Source organism: Malus sylvestris, chromosome 10, assembly GCF_916048215.2.
Source record: "Malus sylvestris chromosome 10, drMalSylv7.2, whole genome shotgun sequence".
In the NCBI taxonomy this organism is placed as follows: Eukaryota; Viridiplantae; Streptophyta; class Magnoliopsida; order Rosales; family Rosaceae; genus Malus; species Malus sylvestris.
The window spans coordinates 39,364,761-39,386,132 of NC_062269.1; the positions used below are offsets into that span (position 1 = coordinate 39,364,761).

The 21,372-nt window shown below is 36.5% G+C and overlaps 2 protein-coding genes across 2 annotated transcripts; one reads left to right on the plus strand and one right to left on the minus strand.

Moving 5' to 3' along the window:
* Window positions 1-4,302: 4,302 nt before the first annotated feature.
* On the minus strand, window positions 4,303-10,901 carry LOC126587191 (vesicle-fusing ATPase-like). The gene is made up of 21 exons (XM_050252216.1): window positions 10,589-10,901; window positions 10,266-10,361; window positions 10,084-10,165; window positions 9,935-9,985; window positions 9,309-9,482; window positions 8,704-8,858; window positions 8,506-8,614; window positions 7,976-8,075; window positions 7,801-7,856; window positions 7,557-7,622; window positions 7,351-7,433; window positions 7,140-7,273; window positions 6,575-6,785; window positions 6,198-6,329; window positions 6,051-6,111; window positions 5,865-5,924; window positions 5,615-5,673; window positions 5,418-5,505; window positions 5,121-5,243; window positions 4,845-4,910; window positions 4,303-4,748 (listed from the first exon to the last, which is right to left on the minus strand). The coding sequence occupies exons 1-21, from the start codon at window positions 10,774-10,776 to the stop codon at window positions 4,605-4,607; spliced, it is 2,238 nt and encodes a 745-aa protein (XP_050108173.1). The 5' UTR covers window positions 10,777-10,901; the 3' UTR covers window positions 4,303-4,604.
* A 936-nt stretch (window positions 10,902-11,837) lies between these two features.
* On the plus strand, window positions 11,838-14,547 carry LOC126587193 (50S ribosomal protein L21, mitochondrial-like). Its single transcript, XM_050252217.1, has 5 exons — window positions 11,838-12,466; window positions 12,567-12,647; window positions 13,188-13,289; window positions 13,763-13,837; window positions 13,927-14,547. The coding sequence occupies exons 1-5, from the start codon at window positions 12,002-12,004 to the stop codon at window positions 14,044-14,046; spliced, it is 843 nt and encodes a 280-aa protein (XP_050108174.1). The 5' UTR covers window positions 11,838-12,001; the 3' UTR covers window positions 14,047-14,547.
* The last annotated feature ends 6,825 nt before the right edge of the window (window positions 14,548-21,372 follow it).

The following is a 21,372-nucleotide window of genomic DNA, read 5'->3' on the forward strand; positions in this document are numbered from 1 at the left end:
TTTTCTCTTTGTTTAAGCAAAAAATGATAAGAGAGATTAGAGATGCGGGAAACAAAATATGATGAAAAATAGACATTTATGTACGATTGCACTAGTCTTCTCATGTGTGGTCGGTGAGTTGGGACATAACTAACCACCGTATGCGGCCAAAGTTTAGAGCAGCATGTTGGGCGGATGTGATCCAAATTTAAAGGGACACCTCATACTTAGATATTTTCTGTTTGTTGTGACAGTTGTAAATTTGGTTACAACTGTTTTGTAACTAATCACTATGTTAGTGGTTAATCTAATGTTATTAGTCACTAAGCTTATTTAGCAAAGTGTATATAAACTTAATTGTAATTACTTCCTTACTAAGAAATGAAATACATAAAGCATTCTTTCTATCTTGGTATCACTCGCCTCTCTGCTTAACCGCCTTTTGATCTTCCTTTCTCTGCGATTCGATCTTCAAGTTCTTTCTCTCGATCTCCAATTTCTTCTTCTTCTCAGCAATGGCATCGTCAACTTCTTCGCCTATGCATCTTGAAATTGTTCCTCTTAATCCTACACCGATTGAGTTCGTCGCCCCCAATTTCTCTGCGATGAACCTTAATTCTTCCAGTTCGTCGATCTCATCGATCACAATCCAGAATATTAGTTGTGTGGTGCCTATGAAGCTATAGCATGACAATTACTTAGTCTGGAAGGCTCTCTTTGCTTTGATTTCCAGGTGCTACAAGCTCACTGGCATCGTTGGTGGTTCCGAGTTCTGCCCACCGCCTTATCTTCTTGATCAAACTGGTCGCACTACTGGAATTCCTAACCCTGCCTATGAAGCTTGGTATAAGAAGGATCAGAATTTCCTTATTTGGCTTAACTCTACTCTCTCTCTGAAGAAATCATTCCGTTAACTGTTGGTGTGACTTCATCTCGTGATCTTTGGCTTAATCTTGAAAATCGATTTGGAGATGTATTTGCTGCTCATATTCATCAACTCCGATCTCGTCTGCATTCTTTACACAAAGGTGACCTTTAGATTTCTGAGTATCTGCAACGCATCAAAGGTATTCTGATGCTTTAATGGCGGCTGGTTATCCGGTTTCTGATCATGACCTTATAGCTGTCATTCTTAATGGTTTATTTGATGAATATGAATCTTTTATTGACTCTATTATGCTGAGAATTTCATCAACCCTTCTGGATGAACTGCATGGTTTATTGATCAACAAGGAATTGTTCATGAATCGCAAAACGAAAGGTGTTGTCTCTTCCTCTCAAGAACCTTTACAGGCCTTTGCTGCTCAATCTCAGGGTCCTCTCCTTCCTACACCACAATACTATTCCTTTCCACAAGCTTATGCTGCTCAATTTCACACTCCTCCCAGATTTCAGAACAATTGTGGCAAATGATTATTTTAGTGCAATAATCGTGAGATTGAGCAGCAAAGGCCTGTAAAGGTTCTTGAGAGGAAGAGACAACACTTTTCTTTTTGCGATTCATGAACAATTCCTTGTTGATCAATAAACCATGCAGTTCATCCAGAGTGGTTGATGAAATTCTTAGCATAATAGAGTCAATAAAAGATTCATATTCATCAAATAAACCATTGAGAATGACATCAATAAGGTCATGATCAGAAACCGGATAACCAGCCGCCATTAAAACATCGGAAATACCTTTGATGCGTTGCAGATACTCAGAAATCGAAATGTCACCTTTGTGTAAATAATGCAGACGAGATCGGAGTTGATGAATATGAGCAGCAGATACATCTCCAAATCTATTTTCAAGATTAAGCCGAATATCACGAGATGAAGTCACACCAACAGTAAACGGAATGTTCTTCAAAGAGAGTAGAGTTAAGCCAAATAAGGAAATTCTGATCCTTCTTATACCAAGCTTCATAGGCAGGGTTAGGAAGTCCAGTAGTGCGACCGGTTTGATCAAGAAGATAAGGCGGTGGACAGAACTCGGAACCATCAACGATGCCAGTGAGCTTGTAGCGCCTGGAAATCGAAGCAAAGAGAGCCTTCCAAACTAAGTAATTGTCACGCTATAGCTTCATAGGCCCCACACAACTAATATTCTGGATTGCGATCGATGAGATCGACGAACTGGAAGAATTAAGGTTCATTGTAGAGAAATTGGGGGCAACGAACTTGGCCGGAAAACGTTCTAACAAATCAGCTGTGTTCCGTCCAAACCACAAAGAGTTAGCCGTTGAAAAAGGTACCATTCTCTTCGTCTCGTTGAGAAGTGTGATTTTCATTTTTGAATCACTTGATTTCGTTGAGTATTGAAGAAGTTATGAACGTTTAAAGTTTACCCAGTTTCCGGCGAGTTTTCAAGTTTTCACTCGGACCTGTCAACTTGAGGCTATTTTCCTGCCATCTTTGGCAACCAATGGACTTTGAAATAGGTATAATCTTATTCTACACTTTCCTATCTTCATTTTGATATATTATGGGTTGAATTTGGTTGAGAAATGATTGAGTTACAAAGTTTTGAAAATTGCGCAAACTTCCGGCCAAGAGCTTCGGGACACTTAACAGAGTTTTTAACGGAATGACCAAAATAATGGATGGTGGACAATCTCAAGACCACTTTTATCTATTTGGAATCTCAGAGACCAAATTGATGAGTTATGCAAATCTCAAGGACCATTTTGACAATTTACCCTATTTAAAATTAAACACAAACAGTACCTGACAAAAATTGACCGCACGATGTACGATGAACGAACACAATTTACGGATTCCTGGAATCCTCCCAAAGAGGATCCGGCGAGGATTTCTAGAATTATAAGACAAAATAACCATGTAACACGTTTAGCATATTCTCAACAGTGGCCGTAGAGAACAGCACTCAATTAAATCGTACCCTGTGACTGTATATCATGCATGCTCTTAGGCCTCGTTTGGCAGCCCGTATAAGGAATTGGATAGGACAAGTAATACGGATCCGGGTGTTTGGTGCAACTATGTACTAAATAGTACCGGTATTACTTAAACTAGGCCCACATCTTTTATCCGGTGTCTGCCCGGTTATTTATCCTTCCAGAAATCTCCGTATTATTTAGTCGGGTCCGCGTCCTCGCTCCATCGGTCTGGCGCATCGTTCTCTTCTCACTTCCGTTGCCATCGTTCTTCTTCCTTCTTCTCCTTTCTTCTCCTCTCTTCTCCTCTCTCTCCTCAAACCCACTCACCAAATCGCTCAGTCGTCAATCTCAGGTTCTTCTTCCTCCTCCTTTCTTCTTCCCTTTCTCCTTTCTTCTTCTCTGCCTCTCTCCCTCCTCTTCAGTTCCTCGTCGCGGGACCCGCACGGGTTCACGTGCCATCGATCCTGGATTTGAACTAGATCCGACTGAAACCCACGTCGTCGGAGCACAAGAATTGCCTGCATTCACCTACTGCCCAACATCGCTACAACACCGTTCAACAATATCGACAATCTAATGCAACCTCTCGATAAATTGAAAATCAAATTATGGATTAAATTTGGGAAATCAGGTATCATATAGTCACTGGGAATCTCTAGTTCATATCATTACTTCAGGTAAATGTCGTTCTCACTGGGAATCTCCAGTACGTTAAATTTGGGAAGTGTTGATAATTTGCAGTTTGCTATGGGTAACTGCCGTTCTCACTGGCCATTGATGCCAGCACCGACAATCCGCTTCTTCTGTATAGAGGGGGAAGATTTGCTTGAACTGGTAAGGAGAACTGGAGAAGGGAGTGAGGGTGTCTGGTGTCTGGGGGCTATGCGGTGGAGAAGATCTGGGGAGATTTTTTATTTTTATTTGTTAAAATTTGGTTTAAATAAAGGACAAATAGAAAATAGAAAATACTATCAAAGTTCAAAATCACAAACAAGATATTTTTATTTTATTTTTTATTTTGATGCATTCGGTTGTTGTGATTTTTTTTTTTTTCATTAGTCATCAAATTTTTTTAGTAAAAATAATATAATCCGATCTCTTATCCAGTACAGTACCAAACACATAAATAATACGGTTATTAATACGATACTACACCAAACGCCCGACTAATTTAGTCAGTACAGTCCGATGACAGATTATCCTATCCGACTGAAATAGTCAGTACAGTCCGAGCTGCCAAACGAAGCCTTAGTACACTAACTTGTCTCCCTCTGTTTTCAGCAAAGAAACATAGAATAACTTACATGAAATAGGTTCACCGCCATCTTGACATCCCAATCTATTTATGTTGTATCTGTGGAGATAAATTTACGCATGGCAGTGTATTATTCTCCACGTAAGTCGTCGAAAGAACGAATAACAAAAATCAAGCACGACCAAATAATAATCATGGCATTGTATAATCCTCCATGTTTTCTTCAAACTATACAATACGACTACACTCAGAATTACAAGGCCTAAAGACCTTTTGTTCAGTATACAACTCAATACAACCAAGAACTGATCCCAACAGGGGAAGGCACTAACCTTGTGAAAAAAGAAAGCTCTTCATTCCTCAAGAACAAAAACCCGAAACAAAAACAAAAATCGAAATGTCGAAGGGATTATCTAAAACATAAGAATGTGAATGATTAATCGAACTATCGAAGTATTAGAATTCTGTGGTTTTCAATGCAATAAAAACTAATACCGAACAATGTCCTGAAGGCAATCGAAAAAGTGAGTGATGTTTATCTTCTCTTTTCCGGAGTAGATAGCCTCGGCAGAGCCTCCTTGGTCACCCTGGGCTGCCATCTCAATTAACATGTAGAGCTTCTTGATGGGCATCTAGAGAGTGACATAGATGAAAGTTGGATATTAACAGCGGAAAACTAAAAAAAAAAAAATGAAGGGATGAAGAAAATTAAGGATGTCAAAGTTTACATCATTCAGTGCCTCTGCAGCCGCATCGATGTCTTCGTCAGCAAAAACATTCAACTGGGCTAGCACCTACAATTAGAAAAATGCCAGGAAATTAGGATATAGGTACGAAGTTCAAAGTTTATCAGTTTACAACATATTTGCTCTAACATCGTGATAGACATTCACTGAATCATATTTGGAAGGCGAGGACATTCACTTACCAACAACGTCAAAACAAAAAAAGCTGAAAATGTAAAGCCGAAAAAATAACCAAAATGGAAACAAAGGTATCGTTACCTTCTTTGCATCCTCCGTCTTTAGTGTGGGTACATTGTAAGTGACAGAAAAGGTATCACAAAAGCCGATTGAATCTAAGAAGCCCAATTCACTTGTTGTTCCAAATACCAGAAGTTTTTTCCCCTGAAGAGGAGAGAGGTTAAAAACAAATATTATGGGCATCCAAACTCCATAATCTTCAGAGATGCAAAAAAAATGTAATCACGTTCCAAAAAGTATGGCATTGTATAGACTCAGCTAACAGATATCCTAACAGGTGTCTTTAATATTCAATGAAGTCGAGGATAAATGACGAACCTTAGGAGGGAGGCGCTTAAGTAGGACCAACAATGTTTGAGATATTAAATTGGAAAACCTTGGACCAATAGCAACATACTCCAGTAACCTGCAAAGCAAATTAAAAAGACCAATTTATTCAAGATAAATGGTTGTTAAAGATTTTCGGAGACGAGCGAGTCACAAAAGTCAATTAAACTTAAAGCAGCAGTAATTACCTTTCAATGTCATCTAGGATAATGATGCTCAATGGTGACTTGTATGCATCCTCGAAAACCTATTCAGGAAATAACAGAAATTGAAACGAAAACAAAAGACATTCATCCATATGCGTGTGTATACACAAAAGGATTTTCAGTTAACAAACAGATCATCCCAGAATCCTGAATAATTTACAATAGTTGGGAAGTTGAATATTTGAGACATGAAAGTGACATCTCTATAAGCGAGCAAGAAGACAATACAAACCTTTACAATTTGTGCGCATTTGGTGCTCTCATGAAGACCAATCATTGTCTCAGCCGAGACCTATCCAATTAAAAATTCAAAAAAAAAATTGTAACAGGAATAAAAAGAATATTGATTATTTGAAGACTGCAAATTCTTGAAAAGCATATTAATATGTAAAGTGAAACAAATAATCAGGGAGCTTACAATCTTGACGTAGGGAAAATCACTGTCGATCCCAACAGTAGCCGCTAATGCAGATTTACCACTGTCCAAGATGGGTAAAGTTCAGAATGCTCAAAGTAAACAAAAAGCAAATGAAAATAGGATAAAAATGCACACAACCATGCATACCTGCCACTCGGGCCTTCCAGAAGGCAAGTAACAAGTGGGCTTCCTTTGCTCAATTTAACTTGTTCCACTAGTAATATAGCTCTTTGATATATGTGCTTATGTCGATCACCACAATCCACCATGCCATTAAGTCTAGAAACCAAGCGACAAAACCATGAGAAAATAAAATATGAATAAAATTTTTAATAGGCTCCAGATTGGCTTCAGACTTCCAAAAAACGCATGACTTCATTTTAAAACCAGAGTCAAGATTTCTGTACTTTTACCAGGGCCTGTGCTTGCTAGCATGGTGTAATTTAATAAAATGACGAAACCAGATAAATAGCTGCCACATTTCCTATTACTCCACTGTTCTGAAGTATAATCTGAAGCCATACCTGCATCTTTGAAGGTCATCAGTGGAGGCTCCAAATGCAGGTACAATTTCTTGGAGTGCATGGAGGAAATCATCCATCGTAACCTTAATACTCTCTTCATCCACTGGTTTGGTAAGATCATCCAAACTTAGTTGTCTATTCAGAGCAAATGATACTGCACTTTTAACAACACCTTCAAGTTCTGCACCACTGTAGTTTTTCGTACGAGCAGCTGCAAACATGAAAGATATAATCAAACCCCTCCATCTCCTTCAAGGATACATAGGTATGGTTCAAATTATTGTCAGAATTCTTAAAGTTTCATGCATTAACAATTTGGAACATTAAACTATCAAAGAATATTCCAATATCAAGGTCATTGATTTTTAAAAACATTATACCCCTACTCAGCCTGAGTAAAAAAGTCTTACTGATGTTACAACTTTTAAGAAACAGAGGAATTGAATAAAAGGTGAAAGAGTAGGAAACTTTTTATATGTAGTGATGTAATCTTATGCATATCCCAAGATTACATCCAAGTAACAGATTAATAAGGATCTGGCAAGCATGTCACGTATGCACATACCAAGCTCTTGGAGGTTTACATCCGGGGAAAGAAAAGAGCTCTCCTTCATCTTGTTTGTATGAATCTGAAGAATCTGCACACGACCATTTTCATCAGGAAGGCTTATCTCAATTTGAACTTCCAAACGTCCTGGCCTACAAACAAGAAAAAGACAAAATTTAGATGTTTACTAAATAAACATGTTGTGAAAAGGGTTTGGAGAGAGGAGCACCTCAAAAGGGCTTCATCAAGCAAATCTTTTCTGTTAGTCATCCCAATAAGCAAAACATTATTGAGAGACTCCACACCATCAATCTGAAAAACAAGCAGTTTCAGACATATTGATGAGATTGCTTACGAACACAAATAAGATACTGGCCTAGAAAAGTTTGTTAGTTTTTGCAAGACTTAATAAGCACAATTGCAAATTTCACTAACCTTCGTGAGTAACTGGTTCACAATACTGTCATGAACCCCGGTACCATCTCTAGTTGATCCTCTTGACTGTATTGCAGAATAAAGCATGTGTTATAGTAAATAGCATAAAGTATGAAACCTTTTGATCCAACTGAAGCTATGCAACTGTGATAATGAAGCATTTGGAGGTTATACAATACAGAAGAAACAAAAGTAGGTGAACAAGGAATCTTAGTAAATAGCATAGAGTAAGAAATCATTATACCTTACAAATAGCATCAATTTCATCAAAGATTATCACATGCAAATCACTCTGGTCTCCTGGGGAATTAAGGACATAATGACATTAGAAATTATTGAAAAACCAACCTAAGTGCACTTGACACACACACACACACACACACACATATATATATATATATTTTTTTTTTTTTTCATACCGCGAGCCCTTTGATCATTCTCGGCATCAGCAAATAGATCCCTAACATTTTTCTCCGTTTCACCAACGAACTTGCTCAAAACTTCAGGGCCATTAACAATCTAGCACAATTCACAAAAATATAAATATCATCAATTACCCTGCAAACATGCTCAAACAGCTTTGGAACCTTAAAATAATGTGCTAGCATCAAAATAATGTGTTAAATCATGATTCGGCATGGTTCAATGTTTACAGCTGGCAGAACTTAATCGATTCATTACCTAAGCCTGTTATGAAAAATGAGAATACAATATTGTTACAATGAGTACCTACTTAATTTCGTCTCAGTTTCAACTTTCACGTGTCATCATTTGGTAAGTCTTATTTGAAATTACAGCTGAAACTTAGAAAAGTAATCATTCAAACATTCATAAATTCTCAACTGTCCGGACCAATGAACAGAACAAATTCTTAGTCCTAAGAGAATTGAGTCAATTGACAACTCTCAGAAATTTGATTATTGAAAAAAAGGTGGATCAAGCTCCAAACCTTTGGTTCTTTCCCGTTCAACATCTTTCCAATTTGACGAGCCATGAGAGTTTTTCCAGTACCAGGGGGCCCATAAAGCAGCATACCCTTTACATGCTTGATCCCTAATCTGGAACATCAAAGTCCTTCCATTAAGGAGCGTGGTATAAAGATAAACCAAAAAGATATCAGTGCAGTTTGAAGAATTAGTTATCTTACTTATTTGTCACGTGAGGAGGGAATACACGGGATGCAAAAGCTCTTCGAAATATATCTGCAAACTCAGCACTTAAGCCACCAATTCCAAGTGTTTCAAGATTAAACTCCTTGTGCCTGAAAATGTTGCTACTTGCAGCTTCACGCTGATTTACGATCTGGAGAATAAAAAAATTTAGAATATCAAATTTGAATACATTATTTTATAATGTATATACTATTTAAAACGTTCTCCTGAAAATGGCCATCATATCGTGACTTTGATATATGCAGCTAAAAAAAAAAATTGATCAAAGGTGCAAGTACAAAACTATTTGTCATTGCAAGACCTTCTCGACCAAGTATGAAGTGAGTCAACCAATTTAATATATGATTTTGTTTTTTCCTATTGTAAACACATGGTCATGAAAAACCTATAATGATAAGTTGATAACCATTACCAACTACATGAAGTTACTTTTTCTGAACATAGAATAAGGATCTACTTAGCCTGCCTAGACAGTGATACTAAAATATGTCATACAGTCCTTTCCACCAGTTAAAACTAATTGGTCTGACATAATTTGACAATTTATAGGAATAAGTAAAGATTAACATCAAAATCTCACCTTTATTCCACTTGCATTTGATGTCTCGAAGATGAAATATGTATCATTCACAATCATCCCTCTTTCAATACCGTTATTGGACTTTTCTTGTCCCTCTACTGCTGCTTGATTGACAGTAAAAATGTAGTTAATCCCGAGAAACTCAAATGATACTCTTTGTCCAGCCGTCATGACCTGCACATAATAAGGCCCAATGTTTCAAAAACTCATGACCTTCAGTATAGGTAATATATACTGATAGGAAAGAAGGGGCGGGGGGACTGAATGAGAGAGGATCAAACAAGCAAGTCAGGAAATAAGAACACAGCTGATTTTTCAAGCAAAATATAGCTGAAGTTTGCATCTATTTTAATTGAATTAGTACTTGACCACTACAGCCTAACCAAAACAATTTAGCATGAGTTGGTTTTATTCTTTCCTTAATTTAATAGTAAAATTCATACACACATTCAAACGATAAGGAATCTTCATTTAATGATATACGTAATCAATTCGGTAACCTGCCTTGAGAAGATCATGTTAGAAATTCGAACAACATTGGTTTCATTATTTGGTCAGCGGGGGTGCAAATAAGCATATGCATACGATCCACAATAAAGCCATAACAAGCATGAAGAACAAGTAACCTGGTTGATAAATCTTTTTTTAAGTTGGGCCGACAGACGAACAGCATCAACCTACAACACAATGCGGAAGCTCTTCAGAATCCCCAATGCTTTGAATGGCATTTGTATTTCTAAACAATAAAGTAAAATTCAAATCAATATGCAAATACCTGTTCACTCTTAGTGCCCTTTTTCACAAACTCCAAATCCAGCGTGAGCAGCGCCAGATTGAAATCCTCCGGCGGAACAAACCTAAATTAGGGATTTCAAAAACACAATTAGAAACCTGAAAAAAGATCGAAACCTCAGCTCCGAGCCAGTGATCCTTTAATTGATTGAGGGCCTGACTAACCTGCTAACGGAGACTGAATCGCCACTAGAAACCCTAGCATGCCGCCTTTGGATTGCGTTTAGCGCAATGTGGCCGCTCTGTATGCTTGGATGACCGGTTTCTTTCAATTAAGGCCACCAAAAAACACAACATAAAATTCACACCAACTCCAAGCAAATGAATTTTCAAAAATTCGAACAAAATTGTAACAATTTCACAATTAATTATAATCAAATCAAAGAAAGATCGAACAAAAGGGGTGTGATCGAGTATTGCCGGATTGCAGGGAAAAATTGTATGAAAACTGTAAAGATAATCAGAAATCGTGAAGATCAAAAGGATATGAGACGGTGAGGACGAAGGAGTCGCCGACGGAGGCTAGGTTGAGCTTAGTGCCGGGGATGGCGAAGTTCTGTAGATCGGCGGGGGAGCAGTAGGCGAGATTGGTGAGAGCGAGTTCTGCAGCAGGGGTGTTGGTGACGATCATCATCACCCCTGGACGAGAGGAGGAGAAGCCGAACCGGCCGGCCATTTTATGATCGGAGACGGAGAGAGAACTTGGTGGACGTTTTCTGGTTCCTTTGGTGGTAAGAAATGGAGAGGATGAAGTTTCTTCGAATTTTTTTTGCTTTAGATCGGAAGGAGACGGTGAATTTTGAATTTGTGGATTTTTGTCTCTGGTGGCCCAAATAAAGCCCAAAACAACAGCTGGATTTGATCGAACTTTGTCGGTCCTTTTAATAAGCCTTGTAGCCCAATCCCAAATATTAGCGACCAATTGTGTGCCTTTAAAAACAGGAATAGAGACATTCTCTGGATCTCACATTTCGGAGCTGACAAATCGAGTAATTTAAATTTCGGATCACTTATTTCAAATTTTACAACCCTCATTAGTTTATCTCTTTGGCTTATCTCATAAAATACAAGCGACGAGATCTCTCTTTCTTGAATTGTTCGGATAACTTGGGACATTAATTTCGGATTGCGAGGTTCGTAGAGGATCTGGATTTAAAAATGAGTAACAGAGGATTGAAGACACATTTAAACCAATTATGTGCTTTTTAAATGAGTAATGCTAGGTAAACTAATTTTTAAACCAAATTTGTAAATCATGAGATATATCATTAACATAAAATAAGTACGTTAATTAATACTTAAATAATAATTTGATCAATAACAATATATTATATGGTTTATAGAATTTGGTCTAAATAGTTGATCGCTCTAAAATAATGCTACAGACTAAGTTTTTTTTTTTTTTTTTTTTTGGTCAAATAATAAATTTTGTTATATTATATCTTAGATTAATCATCAACGAGATTCGAACTCATGCCGTCATGCAAGGGTCAACTTTACACCAAATTTTAACGCTTTTATAATAACAACTCTAATAAAAGTGCTTTCGCATAGAAGCAATTGCATTCATTTGGATGTGCTTTTAAAATAAATGAAAGTGTTTTTGATGAAAATATTTTTTCAACCAATCTTTGGTAAAAATGCAAGTAACTCTTAGAAAATCACTTAAAGTACTTTTAAAACCTAAAAATATTTTTCCTAAAAACGCTTTCATCATTTTAAAATCACGTCCTGACCCATAACAAATTCCAAACCCCAGCCCCGGTGACCAACCGGAACATCGGCCACGGCCACCTCAAAAACCCCAAACCGAAGCGAAAGCTTAAACCCTAGCCCTGAAAGGCCGAAGGCAATCTCAAAAACGCCCAAATTCAAAAACCAAGGCCAGCATAACGACGGTCATGGCGACCCGACGGGGCCTCCAAGCTCTGACCCGCCACGCCTCCGCCCTCTTCTCCATAAACCCTTCATTCCACTCCCTCCCAACCCCACCTCCCCTCCCCATCTACCAACCCCTCAAATCCCTCACCTCCAATTTCTCTCTCATTTTCTCCAACCCCGATCCCACTCGCTCGCTTACCCGCCATTTCTCTTCGAAACCCCGAATCGGCGACGTAAATGAAGACAATGATCACAGTGACGATGATGAAGATGAAAATGAAGATGAAGATGAAGATGACGATGACAGTGAAGGAGTTGGGGACAGTGAGGACGAGAGTGCGTACCGCTGCAGCGGTTCGAAAAGAGAGTATACTCCAGAGGAGAAAGAGGTGGAGGCTGCCGCCATTGGGTACCAAGTGATTGGGCCGCTTCCGAGGTCTGATCGGGTTTTCAAGCCCTATGAGCCAGTTTTTGCCGTGGTTCAGGTTCGTGTGTAGTGGAAATGGAATATTATCTTTCGGCGTTGAATGAGACTGTTGGATTTGTAGAATTGGGTTTTGATCAATGTGATTTTGTGTGTTGTAGGTTGGTTCACATCAGTTCAAGGTTAGCAATGGGGACTGCATTTTTACTGAAAAATTGAAATTCTGCGAAGTGAATGATAAGGTTGGTACAGATTAATTGTTGTGGGTGTGTGTATTTCGGTGTTACGATGACATTGTTTGTTGTAGATATGTGTGAACTTTATGAATTGATCTGGTATGTTATGGCCCGCTTACAAGTGGAAATGAATACCTTGGTGAGATCTTAGACTTGGAAGATGAAAACTTTGCACCGGTATTGGTAAATATACTAGACTAGGAAGATGGTTTTGTGATCAGCATTGAGGGCTTCCTTAGTTCGAAGTACTAAAATTTTGATGTTATTTCTTTTCCATTGGTGTTCGATTTATATCCATGCCCTCAAGAGGGCAAGTCAAACTAGCAAACTTACATTTGGTTTTTGTTATCTTTTAATTCTATCCTTTCCGGGTTGTTTTGTAATAGGTCTTGGGATGTCTATCTCAGAACTTAGCTAAGTATACGAAATGAGAACCTTTTTGAAGATCAAAGTCTTGTATTATTTCATAAATTTTTGGTAGATGCAGTCTTTTAATTTCATATATGAACTCAATTGTTTGTTCTTTTGAATGGTTGTCTATTGCAGTTAGTATTGAACAAGGTTCTCATGCTGGGTACAAGCAGTCAGACAATAATCGGTAGGCCCATATTACCAGACGCAGCAGTTCATGCCGTTGTTGAGGAGCATGTAAGTGTGACACCACAGCATTGTTTCTCTTTTCTTACCCTGTGTATACCTGGGTTTCAATGGAAGATTTATTTTTGCTTGAGAGGTTTTTCCCCATAGGCTGAGGGTGGGGAAAAACCTATGTTGTCTAAAGAAACTAAATTTTGAAAGAAAAAGGGTTTAGGGTTTAGAAAGCAAACTATAACTGGTTTAGGGTTTAGAAAGCAAACTATAACTTACTTTTCAAATTGTTTTTTAGAAACTCTGCTTCTTAAACTTGTAACGCGGAAGAAGAAAAAGGTCATTGTTGTAATCAAGCTTCATAACTTGTATACCGTGCGCTAATGTAGTGTATCACATATTGTTAATTTCACCAAATTCTTTATAGCCGAAAATAGTGGGATAAGAATTTGACTGGCACTTTACAATATATATACTTTGTTTCTCTTCAAATTTGGAGTTTATATTCATATTGTTCCTTTTTCGCATCTCAGGCATTAGATGCAAAGGTAATTATATTTAAGAAAAAGAGGAGGAAGAATTACCGTCGAACCAAAGGACATCGCCAGGTAATTATTTTCAGAAATCCCTTGTCCGAAGAGTCACAATTTCTTGTCTTAGTACAATGATTATCATTTTTCTTGGCGTCTCTTTTCAGGAATTGACTAAGTTGAGGATAGTTGATGTTCAAGGGATTGAGAAACCAGAGCCTGTAGTCACTGAAAAGCCTTCAAAGGCACCTGGAAAGAAAAAGGAAAAGGTTGCAGCCGCTGCTTAGGATAGACGTTCACTATCGCTGAACATTAGCAATAGTGGCACTCCGTTCATAATGCTGTGCTTTTACGGTTAGCATGATCAGATTCCTCTGTTGCTCCATGCACATTTTTGGATGTCATTCAAAATAGAAAATTTAGAATGGAACCCGGGGGGTAGTTGTTGTAGGATTTGTGTCACAAATCTTCGCCATTCTGTATTTAGAAGTGCAAAGTATGAAAAACCCTGAGCTGATTGAATCAGTTTTGTTCCTCATGGTCTTTCCTTTGTGCTCGATCTTGACTCTTCTAAGACGTGAACGATGATGCAACTCGTGCATGAACCACGAGAGCGTTTCTTGCACAATTCCTTGTATGGCATGTCGCTGTTTTGTTCTCGTGTCATATATGGATGTTGGTCGAAACTTAGATTGAATCGAAAGTTGTAAGTTTTATTGGTCGAAATTAAGATTCAAGTTGTATCCTTCTTTTCAGTTGAATGAAGAGTATGTGAAACACTAAGCTAATACCTTCTTGCAGCTTCACTTTTTGTTAATGTGTGATTTGTTTTTGGTCAACTTGCAGAACCTTGATAGTGCTTTCTAATTTGGACTAGTACATCCATGATCCACCAACATTTAAAAAAAAAAAAATCACTAAGGTTAAACTAACTTAGACCATTAATTTCTGAGCTACACGGCACTTTCGGACCTTTTCGGATTAATAGATCTGTACATCATTTTTAATTTCCGACCATCGGATTGAATGAATTGAAGAAGATTGAATGACAAAAATTAATAAGGTGTGAGAGAAGTAAAAATGGGTATGTAGATATCACACCCTAATAGGTTTTATGTTAAGTCAATTCAAACTTTGTCAATCTCTTCAGTTGCTACCTTATGATGTAATCAGATTCTTCAGTCTAATTGTTGTATATTTCTATGTTGAAGCTAAATCTATGGCAACCAAATTGGGAAAGGATTGTCTTTTGATTTATGTTTTAAATTAATCTAGACTGCAGGAAATGAATTTGAATTCAGGTGTATAGGGTGAGTACATCCGTTGTAGCCAATGTAGTTAAAACAACATCTTAAGAGGAAGGATTGGCTTTAAATTCATTTTACATAAGCTTATATAATCCATGGATGGAGAGAGAAGGCCGAGACTCCAATCCTTCTCATTACTCAAATAATGATGTAAAATTTCGTTGCGAATAATGGTGTAAATGGACTCAGTGAAGACTAAGCAAACTGCAATATATATGACGGATTTGTGATACTACTTTCTTTTCCTAATTTTTTACATACGTTTTTATAGGGTTCATTTTGTAATGTATTTTAACGATTCAAACCGTTTATCTTTTAGGTCTTCCCTCAAATATCATATCTACCAAAAATCTCCAAATCTAAAACCATATGACTATTGGGTTAAGTGTTTAGGGTTTCTTTGTAGAATCATATTCGTCTATTTTCTTTACTACAAATGAATGTCACTAAAAATGTATGTCTTAATGGTTTTGGATTTCTCTATTTTTTCCAATGATGATATATGAATCATGTTCTAAAAGACAGACATGGTTTTGGATTTCTCTAATTTTTTTAATGATGATAAATGAATAATGTTCTAAAAGACAGACAATTCAGATCGTTAAAATATATTACATGACAATTCTCACAAAAAACACACACACATAGACATATACATATACATATCTGTTTCGTTGACCCAAAACTTGATCAGGATGAAACCCATCACTTTTGGTCATTATACCACTTCTTTGTCTAAGGTCCCACGATCTTTTCATAATGCATTCCTGTGCATTCCAGTTACGTTAAATCCCACCACCATAATAGTTTGTAGCCTGTAAGAATTTGGTTTTCTTTCTCTTTTCCGGTTTTCCCTTCTGTTTATGAGATGTAAACTTGTGATATGTCGTTATCAATAAAATATGATCTCATAATTTGTCGTAATTTATGAGACTGTAACTTATGATTTGTCATCTACGAAATTTCTCATATTATTTTGCATGTTTATTTAAAATTAGATCTTAACTCTACAAGAGAACATCTCAATTTATAACCCATGATTCGAATTGATAATTGAGATCTAATTTTAAGTAAGCACATAGCAATTGTAAACGTGTTCAGTAAGAGGGAGTGGAAGAAGCAATAACGCCTAAGGGGGACAGCTGGAGATTGTTTGTAATAGGTCATTTGGGTAACTAACCCCGCATTGAGATTCTTTTTCGATCTCGAGTCCGAAGTTGATGAACTAAGTAAATTCAACCACTCATTTTAAATATTACGGCCTCCATTAATCAATTTAATTGCCCACCTTACAAAAATCAAAGGTTTAGATTTCAATTTTGAACGATCTAGAGTACGCAGTTAATCAGTTTTAAACTGCGAGATCCAGAGTGTCCCAACTAAATATTCTTCTATGATTTATTTTTCTGTGGAGTCTAATCTTTTGTGTTGATGTTGGTCCGGATGGTAGAAGAACCAGCTATAGAGGTATACAGTATATGAGAATATCCCCCTTCCATGAATAAAAGTGCTTTTTAAGTGGATTAAGCACTTTCTGTTTGCCACCTGTAAATCCTCTTTCAACTACTTACTATATTTGTATACAGAGTTGGCCATTTTCCCTAAGGCACTTTTGTATCCCACTTTTCAATTTAATATGATTATGCTAATGGAATTCTTTGTCACTTTAATAGTTTCCCCACTTCATCTCATGCATAAGGGATTCTCCAAATAAATCTCCACTAATACCATCTTAAATTAACGTACGCATGTCATTAGTTAATTAATTCTCTCTGTCTTTGTACTATAACAGAATATGATCCGGCCGACGACTATTAGCTTAATATATTTCCTAAACTTTAATTTCTTAAAGATTGTCTTGGACTAATAATGACCACTAATTATAATATCAAGTTTGTGTTCATGATAAACTATGCTAATTTATCTCCTCGATTGATTTTCATCCATGTTAGTCGAATCAAAATGTTCAAGACTAAACACCATTCGATTTGGATAATATCAATTGTAGTGCTAGGGGACAGTTTAATATATAGAGGGGGCATGTGTTTGCACATCTATAACCGAAATGAAGAAATCATGCATGGTGTCATAATATGAGCATACGTAATTGCTCTTTATATGGTCAATTAGTTTTACAATGAATTTTAACCCTTTTTTATAAGGCCAGAGAAAGGTTTCTCACATATGAAGTTAAACGGCCACATGTGCTTTACGTCACTCAATTTGTGTTGTCTGCGTGTGTGGGTTGAAAATTAAACACACGTGGAGAGCATGTGAGAATGTGAAAGTAAAATAATCTCAAATCGGTGAAAGAAACAATCTTATAACGGCTTATAAGAAGTTGAACTACTCCTATATGATTAATTAATTTTAGAGAACTTTAACGAAAAGCTTCCGGTACTGTTCACTTTAACGAAATACCATATTTTTACACTAAAAAGTTAATAATGGTACTATTCAATTTACCCTTTATTTTGTCTTTATCGTTAAAACTCAAAGTTTTCAAGTAATTTTCATTAGTTTTCCTTTAATTTTATAATAAAACTTCAACTCATTTTATGTAGTTCGATTATTATTTGTGTTTCCTTTATTTATTTATTTTATATTTTTTATGAAACGCACATTCAGTGAAAGGAAGAACGTGATCCTTGCATCACCGCTTTTGTCTCTGAAGGCTTAAAATATTTAAAAGATGGAAATTATGTTACATCCACCTTCAACGGTATGGATACACTACTGCTGGACCAACTTTATTCCAAAACCATCACCCTCGAATAACCAAGGTTTGAAAACTAAAATCGTCTCCTAGATCCGTCTTCTCCTCGTCTAAAGTTGTATTGTTTTGCTATAATAATATATTTATATTAATAATGAGATATTTGAGCTAAATCATAGTCCGTTGTCTTTTCCTTTTTAAGTACTATAAGAAGGACTTGTATAATATAAGTACATCATTATGGTGACGTTCTGTGCTAGCAATATAAAAACATGTAATGATGTGGTTTTGTATTATTAGCTTGAGACGCTACTGAGATGGTGTAATTTACTATACAAGTTAGCTCTTTTGAGTTGTAGTGCTAAATGACATTGCATTTGAATTAATATATATATATATATATACAGAGAGCTTAAGGGGAGGGATCCCCATTTTTTGAAAAAAATGGGGATTAGGTGTGGGACCCACTTCACATCTAATTTCAACGATCCGAACCGTCTATTTTGTTAGTCTCGATTCATAGATCAGCCTTGCAAAATATTAGCTAAATTGGAAATGTTTAAGATATCTAATTGGGTTAAAGGAAATGAATGAATACTTTGTTATATAAGAAAATATGAAATTTGATATTGATAATTAAATAGGCAAATGGTTTCGGATTGAATTGAATTTTTGCAAGGATGATCTATGAATCGAGACTAACAAAATAGACGGTTCGGATCGTTGAAATTTGATGTGAAGTGGGCCCCACACTTAATCCCCATTTTTTTCAAAAAATGGGGATCCCTCCCCTTAAACTCTTTGTATATATATATATGTATATATGTACACAAAAGTGCAGAGGGAATTTATCATGAGTGATCAATCAATAATATTCAACTTGTTGATCCCATGGGGTACTACTACACTTCCTGCGCATATACTACTAGGGTTTTTAAATTATCAAAGGTATGAGATGCGCAACATACAAATTAAAACCATCAATGCATTTCCAGACGATCCACCATATATGTCTATATTATAAGATGATTACGCACTAACCGGATTTTTTGACATGATTTTGCTGAAAAATATGAACTCTTGTAAATTTTGAATTTTTGGATTGAATAAAATAAATGAAAATTAAATGATAGAATTAAGAGTGTACAAAAATTATATTTATATATATACTAGTCAGTAAGTTACTATGGGGCTTATAATTGCTCGTTTGGGCTCATTTTCCAACAAAATATCATGATATGAGATTTTAAAAACCATCATTTGAAAACCGTTCGTGCAAAAGATTACTCAAATTGAAAACCGTTTTACCGTTTGATTGTCCTTGTGAATTTTTTTGCAAGTTTATAAGAAAATATTGTATTCGTCGATTTGTTTGATTTGACTAACTTTTTGCACTTTAAAATAAACAGTTCGGATCTTGAAATTTTGTTACGAAGTGGGCCTGACGAGCTATTAACGTTATATTAACTTACTAACCCATTATTGCTTGAGCATTCATGTATGTATGTATATGTATTAACTTACTAATCCAACAAGCTATTAACGTCATATTAACTTACTAACCCGTTATTGCTTGAGCCTTCATGTATGTATGTATGTATGTGTATATATACTTTAAATGGTTACCTACGACAAAGGGACCAATGAATGCAAATCTTTATACCTCGAAAGAACATGGTTGGTCCCTTACGAGCCGCCGAGGACACTAGGATGAATCGGAAGTAATATCTAGGGCAGATACATAACAACCAAAAGACAAATTCCATGCAAGTATGCAAATATAATTTCTCCATAAAAAAATAAAATTAAATAAAATTAAAAAAAAAACGAAAAACAAAAAACAAAAAGCACAAGAAGGATGTGACAGTTTGAAATAATTCACCCGAAAAGATTAGAGAAAGTAGCCGCAGAGAAAGCAAATATAGAGTTTACTATGTAGAGGACATAAAGGTCTGGTAGTTAGGAATTAGTCATTTTCCATTGCCTATATACTTTTAGCATTCTGTATGTCTAATTTCTAGTGCTGTTAGGGCAAGGCATTAAAAGTTTACTCATCTTTTCGAGACTTTGCCTGGAAGAGGACCGAACCATGTTCGTAGCCTTTTAGTTTTGTACTCTTAAATGGTTCATCTTTGGTTATTATGTGAATTGACGAATTCATGTGATATACTATGAGTGAACGACTACATCAGAGCATAGTATTAACAATCATGAATTAGTTATACATACCATGCATAATGTATGCATGTGAGATATTCCAGTACTACACATTTTTCGGCAAACAATAAAACATCACACTTGACATTAGTCCTGCGACAAGAGTTCAATTCTCACTCTTTCTTTTCATTATTCAAGCCTTAATTAGCCCTCCATTATACTGATCGAATCATAACATATCGAATATAATCTTCTTCTTTTTTGTACAAAATATTCCAAAAACATGGGCTGCTGCCAAAGTATATTATCTCCTCTTTAAAATTAAACCAAAACAAGTGTTTTGCATCATCTAAAGGTACTTCTGATGCTTATTACATTTGTGTATCTCCCTTTATAAAATCAACATTAAAATTTATTTTCGAGAAGGATTTTTCTCTATAATTTAATTCTCTAAGTGTTTCAACTAATGTTTGTAACTATTATGTAAACCGCAATATTTATTTATAATCTAAACTATAGAAGTAGAGGGATTGAACTTGGGCATATGGGGGAGCCTAGCCAATCTGGCTGCACCCTCGTCTGTGATGAATGTAGGGCTTACATAAAAACAAGGTTTGGTTGCTGAACAATTAGCATCGGTTCTTGCTTAAAGCTAATGCTGCTCCTAACTTGACACTTGTCCAATTAACTTTTCAAGCTGGATAATTCTGTGTAAAAAAAAACAAAAGATCTAAACATGTGTCAAAGAAAGGAGAAGCCACATTGGCTTTCAGCAGGAACGCTAATTGTTCAGCAACCAAGCTTTGTTCCATGCATAATCATTCCTAGCAAAAAAAGGGCAAAATGGTAATTTGATAGAAAAAGGTTCAGTGAGGTAATTGTACTTTCAACAGTATTTGTGTCCGATACCGTTGGTATATTCTTTCGCCGTACGTCTTATAATCCAACTGGCTGCCACCCGCACTCCAACCCCTCCAAATTAATGAGCCATCACCAAAATCCAAATTTCAGAAGAAAAAAAGCTCTCTGTCTCTGCATGCGCGCCAATCCACCGTGCCCATCAATGGTTTCGAGGCTCGGCGACGCCGCGAGGGATCTGTCCGAACCGGGCAGCAGCAGCATCTCCGTATCTGGAATCCCATCTCTTCCTAGCTAAAACGTGGGAAAGAAAGTGCTAGAAAGTGACGGAAAATGAGACGACTGATATTCTTCCGAGGGATTGTGTCCTGGGTCGACTTTCTCTTGTCAGCTTTTGATGGCTTTCTGATGTTTTCTCAGTATTACTGGCTGTATTCGTAACTTTTTCTTGCCATGGTTTCCCCTGCTTTTCAGAGGCTCCTAATGGTACGGACACCGCACACACTTGTTTTTGTTGATTATATGATTGTTTTTTTAGTGGATATTCAGAAAGTTTTAGACTTTTAAGTTCACTG